The sequence below is a fragment of the Gouania willdenowi genome, chromosome 20 (genome assembly GCF_900634775.1).
Source record: "Gouania willdenowi chromosome 20, fGouWil2.1, whole genome shotgun sequence".
Lineage (NCBI taxonomy): Eukaryota > Metazoa > Chordata > Actinopteri > Blenniiformes > Gobiesocidae > Gouania > Gouania willdenowi.
In genome coordinates, this window is record NC_041063.1 from 9,586,868 (window position 1) to 9,607,579 (window position 20,712).

General features: G+C 38.9%; 1 protein-coding gene across 1 annotated transcript in view; it reads right to left on the bottom strand.

The window, feature by feature from the left end:
• The window catches only part of cubn (cubilin (intrinsic factor-cobalamin receptor)), a 78,886-nt gene that overhangs the window by 24,284 nt on the left and 33,890 nt on the right, over positions 1-20,712 (bottom strand). Inside the window, exons 28-45 of the mRNA XM_028434413.1 lie at positions 19,522-19,681; positions 18,984-19,165; positions 18,635-18,803; positions 18,157-18,338; positions 17,137-17,293; positions 16,736-16,852; positions 16,549-16,662; positions 15,629-15,757; positions 15,283-15,415; positions 11,578-11,783; positions 11,114-11,295; positions 9,914-10,106; positions 8,083-8,280; positions 7,740-7,886; positions 7,056-7,246; positions 3,778-3,946; positions 2,743-2,917; positions 261-439 (exon numbers count right to left, since the gene is read on the bottom strand). Coding sequence (XP_028290214.1) covers positions 261-439; positions 2,743-2,917; positions 3,778-3,946; positions 7,056-7,246; positions 7,740-7,886; positions 8,083-8,280; positions 9,914-10,106; positions 11,114-11,295; positions 11,578-11,783; positions 15,283-15,415; positions 15,629-15,757; positions 16,549-16,662; positions 16,736-16,852; positions 17,137-17,293; positions 18,157-18,338; positions 18,635-18,803; positions 18,984-19,165; positions 19,522-19,681 — 2,983 coding nt within the window. The remainder of the gene's footprint in view (positions 1-260; positions 440-2,742; positions 2,918-3,777; positions 3,947-7,055; positions 7,247-7,739; positions 7,887-8,082; positions 8,281-9,913; positions 10,107-11,113; positions 11,296-11,577; positions 11,784-15,282; positions 15,416-15,628; positions 15,758-16,548; positions 16,663-16,735; positions 16,853-17,136; positions 17,294-18,156; positions 18,339-18,634; positions 18,804-18,983; positions 19,166-19,521; positions 19,682-20,712) is intronic.

The following is a 20,712-nucleotide window of genomic DNA, read 5'->3' on the forward strand; positions in this document are numbered from 1 at the left end:
AAAATTAAGTCACAAATCCACGTTTTGTGTGTCATTGTTTTAATTTGTTCCTGTAAAACATGCATGTGAAGATTTAAGTAGGTGCATTTAGAAGCAGTCCAAAATATGTGCTATAAAATAGAAAACTTATCATGATAAATCAAAAAAAATATTGAGTCGACAACATCAATAATCGTTAACTGCAGCTCTACATGTCACACGTTGAATCCCTGTTTAACGCCATTCTTTGAAAGTGCATGTGACAGCTGTGATAGGCTTACCTATGGAGTACTGTGCTTTGAATCCTTTGTGTGTGACACTGCTGTCAGTACGGAACCTGAGAAGCAACGAGGAACCCGTAGAACGTTGGGTGGAGGGCTTAGTGTTGCCACAAAGCCGGGAAATTAAGTCAGCGTTGGTTGTTGAACCATCTCGCAGCTCAAGGTAGTCATATAAACAGCTGGGAAGGAGAAAGGAAGCACAGAAACACTTTGTTTTTGTTCTGGATTCTTAGATTATTTACCTGTAATATCATATCTATATAACATTTAGATTTAGATTAAATATTTAGACTTAGATTTAACATTTAGATGTAACATATAACATTTAGATTTAGATATAAAGTTTAGATTTAGATTAAAAATTTAGATATAGATTTAACATTTAGATAAAACATATACCAATTAGATTTAGATTTAAATATTTAGATTTAATGCTTTTTTACCTCTATATATGTGGTTAAATGTAGGGAAATGTGCTAAATATGAGAAAAGTGAAATAATGAAAATGTGTTAGCTACAACTTTTATACAAAATGTTTACACTTGGCACCCCATAAGACACTGTCACTTTATGGGCCAGAGCCATTATTGGCTACTAGCACCAGCCTCGCTTTCACCTTCTGCTCTGTGCCCGTCTACTGGTGCTCACTTTCGCCTCCTCATGCAAGTCACCGACTATAACTAAAGTCTTATTTTACTCCAACATTTATTTACATGGTCAAAGCTGTAATAAACTGTCATTTTGGAACAGTGTCTCTTTTGCCTTTAGTTTTAGAATTAGTTCCCCACTATTGGGATGACGTTGTTATATATATTTAACTGTCTGAATTGAACTGATAACTACTGGATTAAATCCACATATAGTAAAATATCAAAACTCAGAACACTCAACAATGGATGTGATGACATTGCCCTTAAAACATTTAAATCTGCGATTTACAATAATGATGTGAGTGATTTTTTTTATCAGTCCATAATTTATTCGTTAGAAACAATGACTCAGAGAGTGGGGATGTGTTTTTTTTTGCATGAATACATTAGTGCTGGTCTGCTGCTGCTCTGTAGAGCTTTGAAGCGTCGCTTCTCAGCTTCATGCTGCTTTTAAAAAAAAGTCAAGAAACATTTTCCTGTCTTCTTCCAGCCTTCTGTCTTCGGTCTTCTCTGCGGCCTTCCTGTGGGCTAAAATCGTTCCCATCCGTCATACTGGTCTCTTTAGTTTGCGGCTCTCAGCACCAGGGATGGCCCACCCAGTGGTGTGTTGCTCCTGCTGCAGCCTGGGGCTCTGCGAGCTAGTGGAGCTCTGTGGTTCAACATGAAAAACCATACAGCTTTAAATTCCTGTAGAAATACACAATTATACACTTGCTTTGCAATGATTCACTAATACGGATTTAAAGTATTCTCTAGAATAAGAAGCAGTTACCACGACAACAACACAAATACAACAGTAAAAATGAGTAATAATCTCAATTACAACATATAAATGCAACTAAAAGAGTATCCTCACCACTTCTGTTTGGCTCCACGTCGACAGAAGCATAGCTGGTTTCACCCATCTCTGATGGTGTGGATGTACATGGAGTTGCGAGAGCTTCTTCATTCTCCATGATGCATGCTGGGCTACTTGTTGGACGTGTGCCTAGTATATAAAGGGAATTTGTCTCTTTTTTTCCCCCAAGCGACCACTCCTAGCTCCGTAGCAAGTACCACACTTTGAGGTACTGTTGCCGCAACATTTTTACCTTATCACCACTGCTCCCCGGAATGGTTAAACCCCCAGGCTGCTAACCGCTTACGACACATCCTGTTTACGGGTCTTGACGAGCATCCGTTAAATACGCTCGTCGGCCCAGATGTCTTTACCTCCTCGTTACACCACGTTTGTCTGCGCACCATTTCCAACCTCAAACAAATAAGGCAGTGGCTATCCGTATGGTTTCCGTATCAATATACCAACATTCTATCTGTACGCAGCGCCCCTCATTGGCCAGTTTAGGTCACGTGACTAAGACTAAACCTAATCCTAACCCCTAAAAATCTTTGTGATACGGGTTTATAACCTATCCCTAACCCTAAGACGCTACGTACGTGTACTTTGGTAAACATATCAATAGCACCGGGGGTTGTCCGTAAGGCAACCGTACAATAGACATTTTCAACAAACAATGAATGAATGTTGTTTTCTTCCTAATCACCCACAATGCTGCTCGCTTGACAACATTGCCCATACTTCCTGTGTTTGATGAGCTCCGAGAGCGGTTGTGTTCAAGGGGCTCCTAAATGCTCTAGGCTTTGTTTGGGATCACTCCGTGACCTGCAGAAACAATCGCTATATAATACTGTTTGAGCCACTCTAGGCTCCGTTTGCATGTTCACACCACCCAAACGAGGCAGACTATCTGACCAAACAAATCCTAGAGCGTTTTAAATGCTCTTTGATCCGTTGGTGTGAATGCACCTTTAATAAAAGCAAACAGCAGTACCTGGTTGTAGGCTCAATGTAAAATTCATCCTCAAAGTTGATTTGGACAGCTTCTCCATTGGGCACAACTATCAGCCAGATACAGTCGATGTTCTGAGGGTAGTTCTGAGGATAGTTAGGTGACATGATGTAGCCTGGAGGATCGTAGTCATTCATCTCGATGAGGCCTCCACAGGCTGTGAAAACAGATTCATTCATTTTACTGATTATTGCTTTTGTTATGTTTTTACAGGCATTATCTGTATGATATTTAACTTGGTTTACGTTCAACGTTTTATTTTTTAAACATTTTTAAACAGGTAAATGAAAAGCAACACATTGAATGGATTCGCCAAGAATAAAGGTAAAAGCCAAAGTATTTTAACATAAATATTTTGTTGCAGGGTTGAGGCCAGTTATAATTGTAATCTCATCATTTATATTTAATTACAATTATTATGTAATTGTAATTAAAAATATGTTGCAGTTGTAATGGGTTCTCGGCTCCTTGGGGCTTTCTGTGTGTGGGGGGGGGTGGCACAACAATATGCACAACTATAACATCACAACTATCACAACAGTCGACTCTTACCCACTACTTCCATGTTCCTACCCTGACTCCCTCTTCCTGTTCCCTTCCCCCTCACCGAGGTGTAACACTGCCCTCTCTTTTTATATTCTCCCCATAATCAAGTTTTTCTTACCCTTTCTTAGGGAGGGCTGGTGATGGTCACAATTATGCAATAAAATGAATGAATTAGGTTAGGATATAATAGAATTTTAATATACTGTAAATAGGGACTTGCAGCAATACTGTTAATGTAACCGATGTTTTGTACAAAGAGTTTATAGATATTGTTAAAATTCCACCTCCTGTCCCTAGTTGGGTCTTTACATAAGCTATTATAATAATGTTGTTTGTAATTATAAGGTTGTCAAAAGGATCAGAACACTCAAAAAAATCATTAAAGATCTGAATGATCTTCAGTAACGTCATATAGTAATGTAAGTCCTGTTGTCACCAGACATTAAAAAGCTGTAAAGCTTTTTGACGTACCCTGACTATGGGCTTCAAAGACCAGCTTAAAGCCACTGGCCTCATTGCTGGCGTCTGATACGAACTGAACGTGGAGCTGGTTGTCAGAAGTTACAACAGCTGTTGGTGGGCTTGAACCACAGATACGCTGCCCAAGTAGAGGAGCAGAACCATCTGGGCCATTCCGGAGCTGCAATGATAACCAAAAGAAAAGATTTATTGAATAAATAAATAAATAAATAAATACATGCACTAATTAGAATGGAAAATGGGTGCTTTTAATAGAGCAGATGTATGTGACATTTATCCGATTTCAACCACTCCATTTGTAATCCACAATACTGTATACATAGAAGGCTATGGGGTGCCAAATGTAAAAATTTAGTATAAAAGTTGTAGCTAACACATTTTCACGTGTGTGTCTCTGCTTGTGTATTGGTTAAGGTTACAAGGGGCGGGGTCAATTGGCATATGTGCGAAACATTTAGGTTCAACATTTAGATTTCGATTTAACATTTCGATTTAATATTTAGATTTAGATTTAGATTAAACATTTAGATTTAGATTTAATATTTAGATTTAACATTCAACATTTAGATATAAGATTAAGCATTTAGATATGATATATAACATTTAGATTTAGATTTAAACATTTAGATTTAACATATAATATTTACATTTAGATTTATTATTTAGATTTAGATTTAACATTTAGATATAAGATTTAGCATTTAAATATGATATATAACATTTAGATTTAGATAAAATATTTAGACTTAGATTTAACATTTAGACATACCATATAATATTTAGATTTAGATTTAAAATTTAGATTTAGATTAAATATTTAGATATAGATTTAACATTTAGATATAACATATACCATTTTGAATTAGTTTTAAATATTTAGATTAAATTTTTTTTTTTACCTCTATATATGTAGTTAAATGTTGTGTTAAATGTTGGAAAATGTGCTAAATATGAGAAAAGTGAGATAAATAATGAAAATGTGTTAGCTACAACTTTTATACAAATTTTTTACACTTGGCACCCCATAGAAGGCCTCGCAGCGGTTATACTTCAGACGGTGACCTTCTATCGATCCATTATGGAGAGCCTGATGACCTACGTTGAAACGGTGTGGCACTCCAGCTGCAACGAGGCTGAGAGAACAAGGCCACAGAGGGTTGAGTTACCACGGTGATTTAGCCCAGGAAGATGTTAGCCACAGGACACACCGAATAAATTCCGAAAGTTAGCGCAATAAGAGGAAATCCAGCTTCGTAGTGCTGGCCTCTAATGTCAATTTGTGCAGGACTGATTCTCTAATGAATAACTCTGTCGGGGCACCTGAAGCCTGGATCTGGCCTGGATTCTTAGTGAAAAATTTAAATAGTTCTGGTTATAAAGATTTATTTAGCTGAAAAGATGGCGAGCAGATGAAACATCTGCGCTATAGAGTGGTTGTGACCAGTTGATGCCATTTTAAGGATATAACAACAAATTGTATTATTTTTAACAAAACACAACTAAGTAAAAGTACAAAAACCCATTTTGTCTTTGTGCATAATGATACAAAACTCCCATTACAATAACTATAAAACAACATTTGCAAAGACCACTTCGTTGGGTAAACTACAAACTTCTGTTTCTCTTAGAACTGTTCCAAATCCAGATCTAAGTGCTATCCATGGTGTTCTTTCTGATGCGACTGTTGAGATTTTATTTATTTTATTTATTCAGTTTATTTCCGACATGGTTACATTCACTTTTTTTATTTTTTTACATTTTTTTTTTTTTTTTGTACATGCCGAAAAATGAGACGAGAGAAGCAGTTTGCTTATCTGGGTCCCGTCCCCTGTTTTACCATCGCAAATTTACATGGGTTTACATGTCTCTCTGGTCAAACATTCTTGAGTTGTTCTGAACAGTCCTTTTTTGTGTATTCTCATCTGTAGTCAGTGTTGTCTTGTTTTTATTCCTCCTCCTCTCTATCGTTGTTTGTGTTGGCCTTGTTCCCTGCCAGACGTTGTTAGCATTCCTCCAGTTCAAGAATAGTTCCTCTTTCGACGGTGTTTGGAAGTTTTTTTTTTTTCCCTTTTCATCCATAATGTCACCACTCGGGAATGTCTCTTTTGGACACACAAGTTTGCAGCTTGTTTTGTCTCTATATGAAGGTTAATCCAGCTGTTGTTAGTTCTATTGGCAGTGTTGTATTTTCCACTGTTAGATTTAACTTGTATAAACACATTATTATATCTTAGTTCACAAGCAAGGTAGTAATTTCATTGTATTATCCTTCAGTGAGCTCATTGCGCTGTTTGTAAGCCCTGATTGACATTGTTTGAGCTTTGCGACATGGAGCGTTGTAAACCGTATTGATCGTGGTGGTTGTATGTTTTGAGGGTGATACTGTATTTGCAGATGATTTTCAGAACGGATGCACCAAAATGAAAATTCTTGGCCAAAACCGAAAATGAGAAAACCAAGGCCGAAAACCAAAACACAAGAAGAAATGATGCTAATTTATACCATTGCATTTAAAGATATACTGTAAATGTGCACTAACCTCACTAAAATTAAAACATTGCAATTGAATTAATATTAATATTCATTTAGCACTGACATTCCAACAATGCACAATACAAAATAAAATAAATAACAAAAATGTTTAACTTGACCCCACTTATGTTTACATTGATAAATAGTGTACAGGTCTATCACTGATTGGGCTGCTGAAAGAGAGTCAAACCAAATATATTAAAACACACAGAACATTTAAGATATTGATGAAGAGCAGCTTCTCTGCTTTATTACAGTGACTCTGTGAGCTCTGCTCTCCTCTCCCGTGGGTGTCTCCAAGCAGGTTCTTTGCTTTCATTGCGGTGTGTGCTTGTTTAATCTTATCCAAGTAAGTTTTGACCAAGTGCAGTCGTGATAAAGTGCAGAGGATGTCAGTGAAACGTGTGCTGAAACCGGATTCATGCGGTGTAGGGGTCCATGTTGACAGAGGGCTACACGTAAATAGTGTTGACGTGACACAGAGACATAAATCACACTTGCTGCCTGGTCTCAACATCTGCTAAAAAGCCGCTTTAGTGCTCAGATGTATTGAAATAAAGCCGCTCGACGAGTCTGCAAAACATTTCCAGACAAGCGCGAGCACTGACCATGGTGTTTGCTCATGTCTTTACATGAGACATCGGGTGGTTTCAGTGAGAAAAGTGTTTCGGCTATGTGGCCAAAGATATTAGGTGGCCGAATTTTTGGTGCATCACTAACTTTCAGTGTAAATTCACCTCAAGATAGTCCCCAGTGCTGCAGCCATCTCCAAAGCCTTGGATCTGGAAAGGGCTCTCAAACGTGACAGAAACTTTGAAACCAGGGCTCACTAACACTTTCCAGCTGCAACTCAAGCCAGGCAGGTAGTTTTGGGGATAGTGCGGAGTGCTCAGAACACCCCTGTTCACATGCAGGGTGCCACCACAGTCTGTAAAGACAAAGAAGACAACATTTATTGGCAGCTCAATTCTATATTAGATTCAGATCACATGAACATCAAGCTGCTTGGAGATCTTATTATATCTTATGCAATCACTCCTGAGGTGAGAGTACAGGGCAGTGAGGGGTGAGTTCAAGTGGAGATGGAAACTCATCAGAATACACAGAAATCTGAGTTTAAACTGAACAAGATTATAATAACCTTGCCCGTTCTGATTAGCCGAGTCATTTGAAGGGCACCCTCATCAGCCACTAGAGTGTTGCCTATGGGATGGAACAGCCTTTACTTGGATTTTTTGGGAAAATTGCTAAATTCTTGGAATGCGGCCAATATAGTGGTGCGTTCTATAGCCCGGAAAATACGGTACATTTACACCTAGACAAATGACTCATTAAAGATGAACACATACAAATGAGAAACTAGCAGCTGTTCAGAGTTTCCCTGATGCAGAGGTAGTACAGTGTTTTCAGGATTTTCTGACCTTTGGCATAGGAGGCGTTAAAGCCTCTCCCGCTGACCGTGCTGTCAGATACAAATTGGATAAACATTGAGTCTTCTGTTGAGTGAAATGGACCTGGAGGATCTCTTCCACAGACATTGGCCAGGATGGGGGACATACTGGTTGAGCCTGAGGTCACAAAGAACACATCATTTTAATGTTGGATCAAACATTTGTCTCCAGGCTGTTAGAAACTGTTGCTTAAAGGTAGTTTTTGCTCTTTTGTTTTCAAATCTCAGCACAGCCAAACCAAAAAACCAAAGGAGCTTTGAGCAGCTTATTACGTTGTTTTCTAATTCAGGTAATGTGGGCTTTCGAGACTTACCATCTCTTATAACAAGGCTGTCTGCAAAACATGAGGGATAGTCTTCAATATCAAAAAATAATAAGTTCAACTCCACACTTGAGTCTGGAGAACGTATCAGCCAGGTACACTCTTGGTTTGGAGGGTAGTTCTCCGGCCACCCCGGGGAGTAAAGAAAACCTGGAGCTTCCCCTGCCATTAGCAGACCACCACACGCACCTGATAAACACACATAAATGAACACAGTCACACACACATTTATCTAATACGAACACAGTACTTGATATCATTCGGTAACAATAAAATATCACATCATAAAACTCCACTTTCTCCATCAAAGAAAGTTTCAACTTTGAAACACAATGCCAACTGAAATGAATGTTTTTCCAGGTATGAAAATGTTTGCAATAAAAGTTTTTTGCTGGCTAAAACAAAAACAAAGTTGTACAATTGACTTTATGGAGGTCATATTAGGTTATGGTTGATGGTAGTGCTGGTGCTGTAGTATGTATTTTGGTTTACCGTCATGCAGTTTTACTATGCAGGTTCTGTGTCTTGCCCAAGGACACATATAAAGGTATAACCTGGGATTGAACCCCTGCCTCTTGATCAGAAGTCGACCCCTCTACCACCTGAGTAGTAGAGGCACATTGATGTGAGGCGCTTTGAGTGTCCATGAAAAGCACTATATAAAACTCAATGCATTATTACTATTATTAATTATAAATCATAGGTAAGGTTTGAAACTTCCGACTTCTCTTGCGACTTGTGACACGCCATTAACACGTCCCCCTGTGGCGTTTTGAGTTAGTTAAAGATTCAGAAAGTTGCTAAGCTGACATCTCGTGCTCACAAGTAGGTGGCACTGTGTCTACAGTTAGTTCATTTTATTGGTATGTGTTAGTTGTAGTAAAGTAATAATTTGTGTGACGTTTCAGATAGATAAGACCATGTACAGCAAAGATATGACATATTTACTGTTTCAAGAGTTATAATGGCAATCTCAACCAGATTTGAAGGCTTGCCACGCCCACACTGTGTGAGATATGGAAATACTTTCAAAACCTATTGACTTCTTATCATTCTTTTAGTGATGTGCATAAGTTCCAGGCCTCTGTGATGAATATTCTTGGAGCTAGAAGATAAAATGTGTCCATTAAATTTGATCAAAAATGAACTGTGATTGAAAATAACAGGTTTTAGAACATGGCTTCAAGAGACTTTTTTGTGCATCTTAGTTGATTCTAAAGCCTGTAAATTTTGGGATGTCTACTGCAAATGTGCACGAGGGGCTGTTACTTTAAAGTTCAAGGGGGCGCTAGAGAGCCATTTTTGAAAAAGTCAATCCAAAAATGTTTTGAAATTTGAGGTTTTGGTACCCTTAACATACATGTGAACATACTTGCAAAAATGTCTAACTTCTCCAATTGCGACATTCCATTTTTTGGCAAATGGCGCTTTGCCACAGGAAGTGTGTTCCATAAAAACTCATCATCTTCCTGACAAATGATCATCCACTTGTCCAGAGCATTTCTGAGCACATTTGGTAAGTATGTGATGAAAAATGCCAAAACCATAAGTAGTAGAATGAAAAAAGTGCTTTTCTATCACCACCAGGGGGCAGTAAGAATTGTCATGTCATTGGTGCTAAATTGTCCTTTAGTTCAGGTATCTTTCATCCATTAAATATGACAGTTTTCTGCTTCAAACTTTTTGTATACAAAGCCACTCTTTTGAAGAAAATGCCTCCTTTGAGCCTCGGAGGACTTTTTTTTTTTTTTTTCTGAATTAGAAGAATAAGCCATCTCATGCTGTGTGTGAAAATTACTGAACAGTGGTCTTTGTTCCTGACCTGGTGCTATAGTGGGTAAAGTTCCAGAGTCTGGTACAGCTGTCCATTCAACCAGGAAACCTCGTCCATTCACCACACTGTCAGAGCGGAAGTGCAGAGTAATGGTGCTCCCAGAGCTTTGGAGTGGAGAGGGCAAGGACAGACCACAGAATGTACCCAGAAGGTAGTCATTGACACTGGGACCATCGAATACCTGTGGAGGGAAGCGTGATCAGTATGAGGATGAGGAAGTAATATTCATAATAAAGGCTTAGATTTATACATCGCTTTTTTCAGAGAGACTCAAAGCACGTACAGAAATCATTATTCATTCACATCAGTCATATTAGTGGTGGTAAGCTACAATATAGCCACAGCTGCCCTGAGGCATACTGACAGAAGCATGGCTGCCCTTTTAATAGAAATGTAAAGAAAATATGCTTGTCATAATATGACATGTTCAACCATTTTGCATGGAAAGACTTATGTGATAAACTAATGCCTAAATGTTGTGAAGGGTAAGATTAATAAACAGAGACTTTGAGAAAGCTTCATCTGTCTAAAATTTTAACAATTTTTAGAGAAATCCAAAGAAAAAAAATGTAATTAATGATTTCATACAGACTAAAACAGACGTCACTAATAGACTGCCACTTCTCTCATGGTTTAACTTTCAATCTTCAGTTATTTTCAACTTAGTTTGAGTTTTCTTTTTTTTTTTTACTTCATCTGCTTGTTTACCACAGCAAGGCTTTCAGGCTGGGTTTGTTTGAATCTCACTTACCATTAATCATTCTTGACTGTCTGTAACATCTCTATGTGACCAGATCAATCCTTCCCACATGACACGTCTTTGTATTCAAGAGACAAATCTAAATGGACATGATTTGCTATTTTTTCACTCTAGAGATTCATTATTACAGGGGTAGGCAACTCCAGTCCTGGTTCTTGAGACTTTTAGATGTCTGTCTTCCTGCTCAAACACACCTGGTTTAAACCAATGTGTTGTCATCAAGCTTTGCAGAAGCATGATAACGAGCCATTCTTTTGATTCAGGTGTGTTGGAGTCGGGACACATCTAAAAGTCTTAGGAGTCAGACCTTCAAGGACTGGAGTTGCCTACGCCTGCATTATTATGTTCTCGAAATGAAAGCCAAACTACTGAAGCTCTGGCGTAACCCTCCTGTTAGACAAGTGAAGAGTAAAAGTTGAGAAACCTACTTTCAGATGGTCATAGTAGCAGTCATACAGGTCTTCAATGTCTATGTCAAGGAAGCGAATTTGGATAAAGCTGTCTCCTTCCACAGTTACAGTCCAGCGATAGTTGGCGTTATTCGGATACAATCTTGGATAAAGAGGAGAGGCTATCTGACCAGATTCCCCCACCAGATCATTGCCGTACACTAAAGAGAAACATAGCAGATTTAGTCTCTTTCTTTTATGAAGAACAGTAACCCAACTGATAAGAACATAATAGAACACAATGATACAACCAGGCAGTGTTGGCAACATCCTATAGCATTCACAGCAATGTCTGTTTCATCCAAACCTTGGTACCAACTGTATCTTACTAACTTTAACTTGTTTTAGTTTTGGTAACGTATAATTTGTTGACTTGTAATCCAAAGCCTTGGATGGAAAGACACGCTTCTGTTTACAGGGATGCATTGAATATTGGCACTCACGGTGTGAGAAGGTGGCTCTGAATCCAGCTCCACTCAATGATGCATCCGAGACAAACTTCACCCACAGGATGTGACCAGTCAAAGAGGTGTAGTTTGATGGGAGAGAACTTCCACAAAAGCGTCCAACGAGAGGGCCAGTGGAGTTTTCTTCTCGGACTTCAACATAGTCGTTTTGACAGCCCACATTTCCCTGAAGATTAAATACACTGAAAACAAAATCAGAAGCAACAGTTAAAAAAAAATACACTGCATTTATTTGTCACTAATATATACATAGTTAAAATACATGTATGAAACATGCACTTATTTTTTTGTTTTGTTTTTATTATTGCTGCTTATACTGAAAGGACGGTAAATATCTATATAAGTATGATTTTCTGATACATGTATTTTAATTATTATTATATATAATTTTTTCTAGTGTGACTTAAGCAGAGAGTTACTATATTTTATTTGGTACAAGTTGAATTTCTACAAACATGTCTATTACTGTTACGTTACAAAGATGTTTAAGATATGTTTTGTTGTGTTTAGACTGAGAATCTAGAAATAGTCATTTTAGACATCAAGTATCATTATATTGAAAGTATTGAAACCCCTGTAATTTGTAGTCTGTTTTAAATAAATAGATGCCATTCATAAAAAACATTATCTATCCATAAATATATTGTGATTTCTTTAATCAAGATAGAGGAATTAATTTAAATAACTAGGATGTGGACCAAAAAAATTTAATTATTCCCACCTTTGGTTTTATTTTAATTGTCATTTCCTTTTTATATATGTAGAAATCATTAGCATTTCCCCACCCTCTAGGAATAAAAACAAACCATTATATCACAATTTTTGTCAACCTGCTTTTTGGACTACAACCACTTAATTCTACGTTAAGTCAGTGGAGTAGCGTGCCTACGTCATGCACAAGACGTGCAAGAAGTAGGGGGTGGGGCTCGTAGCCCTCAGTGACTTTATGAGCAAATACAAATGTCAGCAAATCTAGCTGCTCTTCCAGTGGCCAGTTACTCAACGTGCACCCACCACCTGGTCCTGTGCACCCTAACCAACCACAGCTTTTCTTTGTTTAGTAGTGTCTCAACTACTGTATTCCATTCATCTATTTAATTCCCTTTTTCTTGTTTTATTGTTTATTTAATAAACAATAACATAAATAAGAGTGCAAAAAGTGCCAGTGTAAAATAAAAATGAAATCATGTCGTCATCATGACATACAAAAAAATCTGTGCATTTACAGGTAAAAGCCAGTAAATTAGAATATTTAGAAAAACTTGATTTATTTCAGTAATTGCATTCAAAAGGTGTAACTTGTACATTATATTTATTCATTGCACACAGACTGATGCATTCAAATGTTTATTTCATTTAATTTTGATGATTTGAAGTGGCAACAAATGAAAATCCAAAATTCCGTGTGTCACAAAATTAGAATATTACTTAAGGCTGATACAAAAAAGGGATTTTTAGAAATGTTGGCCAACTGAAAAGTATGAAAATGAAAAATATGAGCATGTACAATACTCAATACTTGGTTGGAGCTCCTTTTGCCTCAATTACTGCGTTAATGCGGCGTGGCATGGAGTCCATGAGTTTCTGGCACTGCTCGGGTGTTATGAGAGCCCAGGTTGCCCTGATAGTGGCCTTCAACTCTTCTGCGTTTTTGGGTCTGGCATTCTGCATCTTCCTTTTCACAATACCCCACAGATTTTCTATGGGGCTAAGGTCAGGGGAGTTGGCTGGCCAATTTAGAACAGAAATACCATGGTCCGTAAACCAGGCACGGGTAGATTTTGCGCTGTGTGCAGGCGCCAAGTCCTGTTGGAACTTGAAATCTCCATCTCCATAGAGCAGGTCAGCAGCAGGAAGCATGAAGTGCTCTAAAACTTGCTGGTATACGGCTGCGTTGACCCTGGATCTCAGGAAACAGAGTGGACCGACACCAGCAGATGACATGGCACCCCAAACCATCACTGATGGTGGAAACTTTACACTAGACTTCAGGCAACGTGGATCCTGTGCCTCTCCTGTCCTCCTCCAGACTCTGGGACCTCGATTTCCAAAGGAAATGCAAAATTTGCTTTCGTCAGAAAACATGACTTTGGACCACTCAGCAGCAGTCCAGCTCTTTTTGTCCTTAGCCCAGGTGAGACGCTTTTCGCGCTGTTTCTTGGTCAACAGTGGCTTGACACGAGGTATGCGGCAGTTGAAACCCATGTCTTTCAAGCGTCTCTTGGTGGTGGATCTTGAAGCACTGACTCCAGCAGCTGTCCACTCCTTGTGAATCTCCCCCACATTCTTGAATGGGTTTTTTTTCACAATCCTGACCAGGGCGCGGTGATCCCTATTGCTTGTACACTTTTTCTGACCACAGTTGTTCCTTCCCTTTGCCTCTCCATTAATGTGTTTGGACACAGAGCTCTGAGAACAGCCAGCCTCTTCAGCAATAACCTTTTGTGTCTTTCCCTCCTTGTGCAATGTGTCGATGGTCGCCTTTTGGACAGCTGTCAAATCTGAAGTCTTCCCCATGTTTGTGTAGGCTTCAGAACTGGACTGAGAGACCATTTAAGGCCCTTTGCAGGTGTTTTGAGTTAATCAGCTGATTAGTTTGTGGCACCAGGTATCTTCAAAATTTAACCCTAACACAATATTCTAATTTTGTGACACACGGAATTTTGGATTTTCATTTGTTGCCACTTCAAATCATGAAAATTAAATGAAATAAACATTTGAATGCATCAGTCTGTGTGCAATGAATAAATATAATGTACAAGTTACACCTTTTGAATGCAATTACTGAAATAAATCAAGTTTTTCTAAATATTCTAATTTACTGGCTTTTACCTGTACTTTTCCAAACGAGTTTAACAAACTGTATCAGTCTTCAGATATAAGATATGGGCATGCTCTTGTTCAATAATATTAGCTTGTTTACATGTTCTGGCAGCAAGTGAGACATTTGAGCGTTCAATGTTGAAAATACATGCTTTGCCCCCCTCGACCGACTATGATTGATTGTGTGAAATTTTATTTTCGCAGTATATTGTCACACAACATATCATTACACCTTATCTTTAAACAGTCCTGTAGGGCCACTTATGTCTACCAGTTGGATTACTCCTACATGAAGTCATGACGACCATGAAGTGTCATCAAGAAGCTTTGCAGAAAATCTGGTAGGTAATGAGCTGTGTTGGAGCAGGGAGCAATGTGAATAACACCTGATTGGGATTATTTGGATTGGTGGCTTCTCACGTCACTGTTGGCCCCACCCATGTTATAAAAACGATCACCTGTGGACTCCCAATCAGTGGTGAGTCGGTTGGTTTGACAGAATTGTGAATAGAGAGGTACAGTATAGTGAGTATACTGACAGAACCGTGGCTGCCAATTCTGGCCTACGGCCTCTCTGACTACCACCAATATTCATGTACAATTCATACCCACTCCAAATAAGCAGTGTAGGTTAAGTGCCCAAAGACTCAACAACAATAACTGGGATAGCACTGGATTGGGTTACTAGATGACCCACTCTACCACTAAGCCATAGCCACCCAGATATTTGGTGCTTGATGGAGGTTCGGCTCTCTGAGTGCTCTTGCCATTGGTTTGATTTGTAGAAACTTAACTGTGACAGTAGGGCATTGTTTTTTAAGATAACATGAATGAAGAACAACACTTTGAAGCACTAACATGAAAGAGAGCTGTACGCGGTTTCCAGGTGAGCTTCTTAGGGACCACACACATTCCACATTAGGTGGGTAAGAATCCGGGTAGTTGGGACTGTTGAAGGCGCCACTCTCCATTACAAGATCTCCTCCGCAACCTGAAGAAGAAGAAGAAGAAGAAGAAGAAGAAGAAGAAGAAGAAGAAGAAGAAGAAGAAGAAGAAGAAGAAGAAGAAGAAGAAGAAGAAGAAGAAGAAGAAGAAGAAGAAGAAGAAGAAGAAGAAGAAGAAGAAGAAGAAGAAGAATATAAAGCCTGGCGGTGTCAAAGAGTGGCAGTGACTGAAGTGTGAGTGCATTAGCAGTAGGTCATACTGGAAGTGGATGCTGAGTAGGTTGCTCTGAAGCCTCTTCTGGAGACAGAGTGGTCCGACAAGAAGTTGACAACCATAGAGTTGCTGAAGGATGTCACTGGATGAGGAACTTCGGAGCCACAGTAGCGCCCTGAAATCAAAATGCCCACTTAAAAACAGCTTTGAGATAAGAACGGGGCACTGTTTCATCAAAAAAAATGATGGAAATCCCAGATAATTTTTCAGAAATTTCAGAGATTTCATAAATCTGGCTCGGCATAATCCAGTAGTAGTACTGTACTTTGATCTGTAGGCGTAGCAGTTACTTGGTTCACTAACGTTTTAACACACTGTACCGCAGGTTGCCTTCTTCATACCCCTATGGGCATGTGTCTACAGACTTTATTAGGCCCACGTCCAGGATGAAAAACAGTCGCTGTATTTTTTTTTGGCTCTGTATTTGGTTTAATCGCCATTTTAGGTGGTTAGTATTTTCTTTTTGTTATATCTTGTTTATGTGTCATACCAGCCTCTTGCAAACAACTACATTTGGGATTTTTGTTACTCTACTGTATGTAAATAATGCATGTTTATAGTTTTCCAGAGAAAATAAGAATATATTTTGTACCAGGAACAACATCTCACGTTCCATTTGTTAAACAAACCTGAGTGCCTTATTACTATTATTTAACCCTAAATATGTCTACCTATAGTGCCAAACGGGGTGGCAGGGACAAGCTCACGACAGCAGCCGCTGTTTAGGGCAGTAACTACAGAATATGTGCATTGATGTCAGAGTTTCTAAAACACCAGAAAACTCTCCAATGACACAAGATAAGAATATGTTGAGCTACCTTCTTGGGATAGAGCTCAGATAATAAACCAGCACTTAAACAGTTTTCAAAACAAATAGAGACTTAGGAATGTAAACTTTATATGCACCTATGGATGGGGCCAGGTAATTGTCACCATCAAGGATCTCCACAGCATCATGAGTGCAGTTAGTGTTGATCTTCTCCAAGTCAAAGTCAGTGAATGACAGGGTCACATGATTGACTAGGCAAAAGAAGTGGTTAGTAGTTAGTAGTTCTCAATATTGACACTAAAGTCTGTTACTGAAGCAACTCACAGGGCTCCTGTGCTCTGATGATCCAACTACAGTTCTGATTGGGCGGGTAGTCTGATGGATACATTGGCGATGCAATAGCCCCACCCACATCATCTGCCATTATTGTTGCACCACAAGCTGTGAATTCAAATGTACATGTTCAGATGCATCCAGTACTCACTCATTGTAATTGGAAGTAGAAGAGAAGATGTAAAAAATATGCTTCGTGCTGCAATGCTTCGAGATGTTCCATAAAGTCAACATTAAGATTGACTCCAAAGAAAACAAAGGAAATGGCAGACTTACTCTCAGTGTTTAGGTTTAGTATCATTACACAGTGCTAATGGCTTACAGCACAGTTTGATTAAAACAAAACCACACCAGGGTCCAGGTTTTAAAAAAAAGTAGAGAAACAACAAAACCTTCAGAGAAGCGAGCACTGAAGCCACGGTGGCTGAGACTGGAGTCAGATCTGAAGCGAACATAGATCTGGTTCTGGGTCGAGGTGACGGGGGGAGGAACACCAGTGCCACACACCCGGGTAAGCAAAGGAGAGGATGATGTTGAGCCATCGTAGATCTACAGTAAGCAGACGGGTTAACCTCTTATACAACAGTCACTGAGCACAATGATAAATCAGGATAAAGTTACTTTATGTTAAAGTATCTAAATATTGGTTAGTATTATGGTTTCTATTGCCCAGCCTCATCCAGCAGTCAGCAAAACATTGTTTGTGCAGTAATTTAGGGTCACATGCTTATCCACACACCAAACAACTCACAAACTAATGCATTTTTTGTTTTTGTGCAAAAAAGTAACAAACCTATCAAACTAAAACAACATGCTTTACACATACAAAGAATCTCTTTACAAAAAAAAGTACAAAAACTGTCCTTCAAGTGAAGAACAGGACTTGTTTGTGAATACGAGGGCATTTGTGTATGGATATGCAAGACTGAAAATTAGTACCAAAAGTCATGTGGCAAACTTTTGTTGTTGTAAAATATTTTTTTGTACTTAAAGCAACTTAGGGCAGGATTTGTGAAGAAATAAAGAATAATTTCAAGTCTTTTAATGTTAAAAGACCTTGCTTTGAACAGGCTGTGTGATGCATCATGCGCAGCAAATCGTGGTTTGAATTTTGCGTGCAGTACTGCGGATGTGGCGTCAAATGATGCTGAATGCGTCATTGGACATGCGTTCATGCGCGCTCCCACACCGGCTTGGCTGATGGCTGCAGTTACCCTAACGACCGTCATGTCACTATTGAGTCTTATTTTTTGATCCTGCCCTAAGATCTTTTAAAGAACATTTTAAAAATGCATTAGTTTGTGAATGATGTGTTGTATTTGCAAACCACACTGAATTTATTTGTGAATCAATGGGTGTGCGTAAAGCATGTTTGTGAGTTTGTGAGGTTGTTTTTGAATTCATACACCTACAGCAACATAGTCCCAGGCACAGTTACTATGATTCTCAATGTCGAGATCTGTGAAGTTCAAGAAGACACGATGGCTGGGATCCACACTGATGACCCAGGAACAATCCGCATTGTTGGGATAGCTGTTGGGATACGAAGGAGAGTGAATCTCTCCTGAATGAGCTGTAACTGGGCCTCCACAGCCTGCAAGAAGAAAGAGTGGTTAGCATTGCATATTTCATCCCAGCGAGGCTGCACTTTTGTGCGACTGTATTTCACAACTTCAACTAGCACAAATAAGTCTTTTAATAAGGTCTTGGAGCATTTTGGTGAGATAGATAAGTTCACCTCCAACTGGTAAGGCATTGGACTAGGACATTGTATTTTGAATGATATTGTGTGTATCTATCATATTTTGTAAAATGTTACCAAAGTTTCTCTTATTTCTATTTCTTATTTCAACTATGTTGTGTTATATAGTGCTGGTGATGCTGCCCCACCTCCCAGGACTTCTGCGTAGCTTGCATTAAATCCTCTTCCACTGACATATTCATCAGATTTGAAGCGCACTGTGATCAGATTGCCAGTACTGGAGACTTGCATTGGGTTTGAAGTAGTGCTGCAGAGCTTTGCTAGCTGAGGGGCAGTCAGATCTGGGCCTCCATACACCTATGATGAAGGCACAGTAGAGATCAATAGAGGTGAAGTTGGTTTCATTTCAACTACTGATTATTTCCCAAGAGTACATTTTCTAACATGCTCCATCACAAAGTTAAAACGATTGACTGGATTTGGATTTGCATTCTGACATAAGCATGGATAACAAACAGAAAGAGATTCATAGCTTACTTCCAAAACGTCATAGTTGCAGTCCTGGTGGAACTCCACATCAAACTCATGGATAGTCAGGGTGATGCTGCTGCCAGCTGATGTGGTTATATACCAGACACACTCTCTGTTATCTGGATACCTATTTGGATAGCCTGGGCTGCTAAAGGAGCCAGTAGTGCCTGATAGATCCCCACCACAACCTGCAGAACACAGAATACAAAAACTCAAAGTCAACCATTTCAATTGTTCGGTTTCCAAGGTTACTCATGGGAATCTGCAGTCCAACAGATTTTAAATGTCTCCTTACGCCAACAGACCTGTGTTTTGAGTCTAATGAAGCACCATTATGCAGCTTTGCTAAAAAAACATCTCCTTACAATCAAGTATCTTGTAGTAAATGCATGACTTTGGCCCTGTAGGACTGATTTTTTTACACCCTTGCCTTAGGCATAAAGGACAAGACTGGTTGATATGCAAAACTGCAAACTAAAACTTATTTTAATGAAGCATGGACCACACAGGGTTCAGACCAAAACAGGGCAACTAGTTTTCTTACCATTTTGGTACCACAACATTTGGAAGCCGGGTCGGGAAACAGATGAGTCACTTCTGAACACAACAGTAAGGGCAGAGCTTGTGGTGGTGTTTGGTGATGGAGGTGAGAGTCCACAGTATGTTCCAATGAGAGGAGCGTCTTCATTTGGCCCATTATACAGCTAGAAGAAGTAGAAAAAGTAGTTAAAGAAGTAAATGGGCATATGAGGATGTATACGAGTGTATACACATCTTGGATTGTTCTTACTCTTTCATATTTCAAGTAAACTTGTACTTACATAACTTATGTCAGTTGTATGCAGTTTTACAGTTAAATGTACAACCAAACTTTCAAGATTTACTATTTTGATCTGGCAATGGTCAACGATATTCTTTTAAGGCTGTTTCTGGCCTTTCACTTTGAGTCAGCTATGGGCTATATCACACTCAGCATGAAAAGCAGTGTGTAGAAGATAGACCTTAGTGCCTCTAGCAGTTTATGTTTTTTTTTTTTTTTTTTTTTTTTTTTTTTTTTTTTAAAAAAAAAAAAAAAAAAAAAAAAAATAGCAGTTTATGTTTAGATGCTGACTCCATTGTATGTTTTATAAAATAGGTTCTTTAAATGACATGTGACGGGCCATTATAAAACCATCAACACGTTTTGAGGTATTTCCAGATTATGAAAGTGTGGACTTTGAGATTTCCACTGGTGTCATACTCACATAAACCAATTAATGTTTAAAGAAGTTATGGCTGTTTGAATGTTGTCACTGACATACAGAAGCGAGAAAACACTCCTCAAAGATCCTGTAGCTTTAGGCCCTGTTTGCACATTTTCAAGTCTGTCTGTCCATTACTTAGTGATTGAAAACAGAACTTTTGAAGTTTTTGAAAACACTTCCCTGCGTCTGTGTGTAAACAGGGAACCGACACTTTGTGTCACGGGCATGTGCACTGCGGCTCAAAGGCACACTGTTTGTGTGCATCAGTCATTGGAATTTAACTGTACTTCTCCAAGAAAGTGTTGATTTACTTCACGATCACTAAGGTGTTGCACTTCTACTTAGCTGTACGTATTTGCACTAACCCAGGGTCAGGCTTAATTTCAATCTTTTTAAGACAGACTCTGCTTGGACTCGGCTTGGATGCTGCGTGCACAGTAAATAAACAGTCAGGTGATGTGTTTTGATTAGCACAAGAAAGACACCCAAAT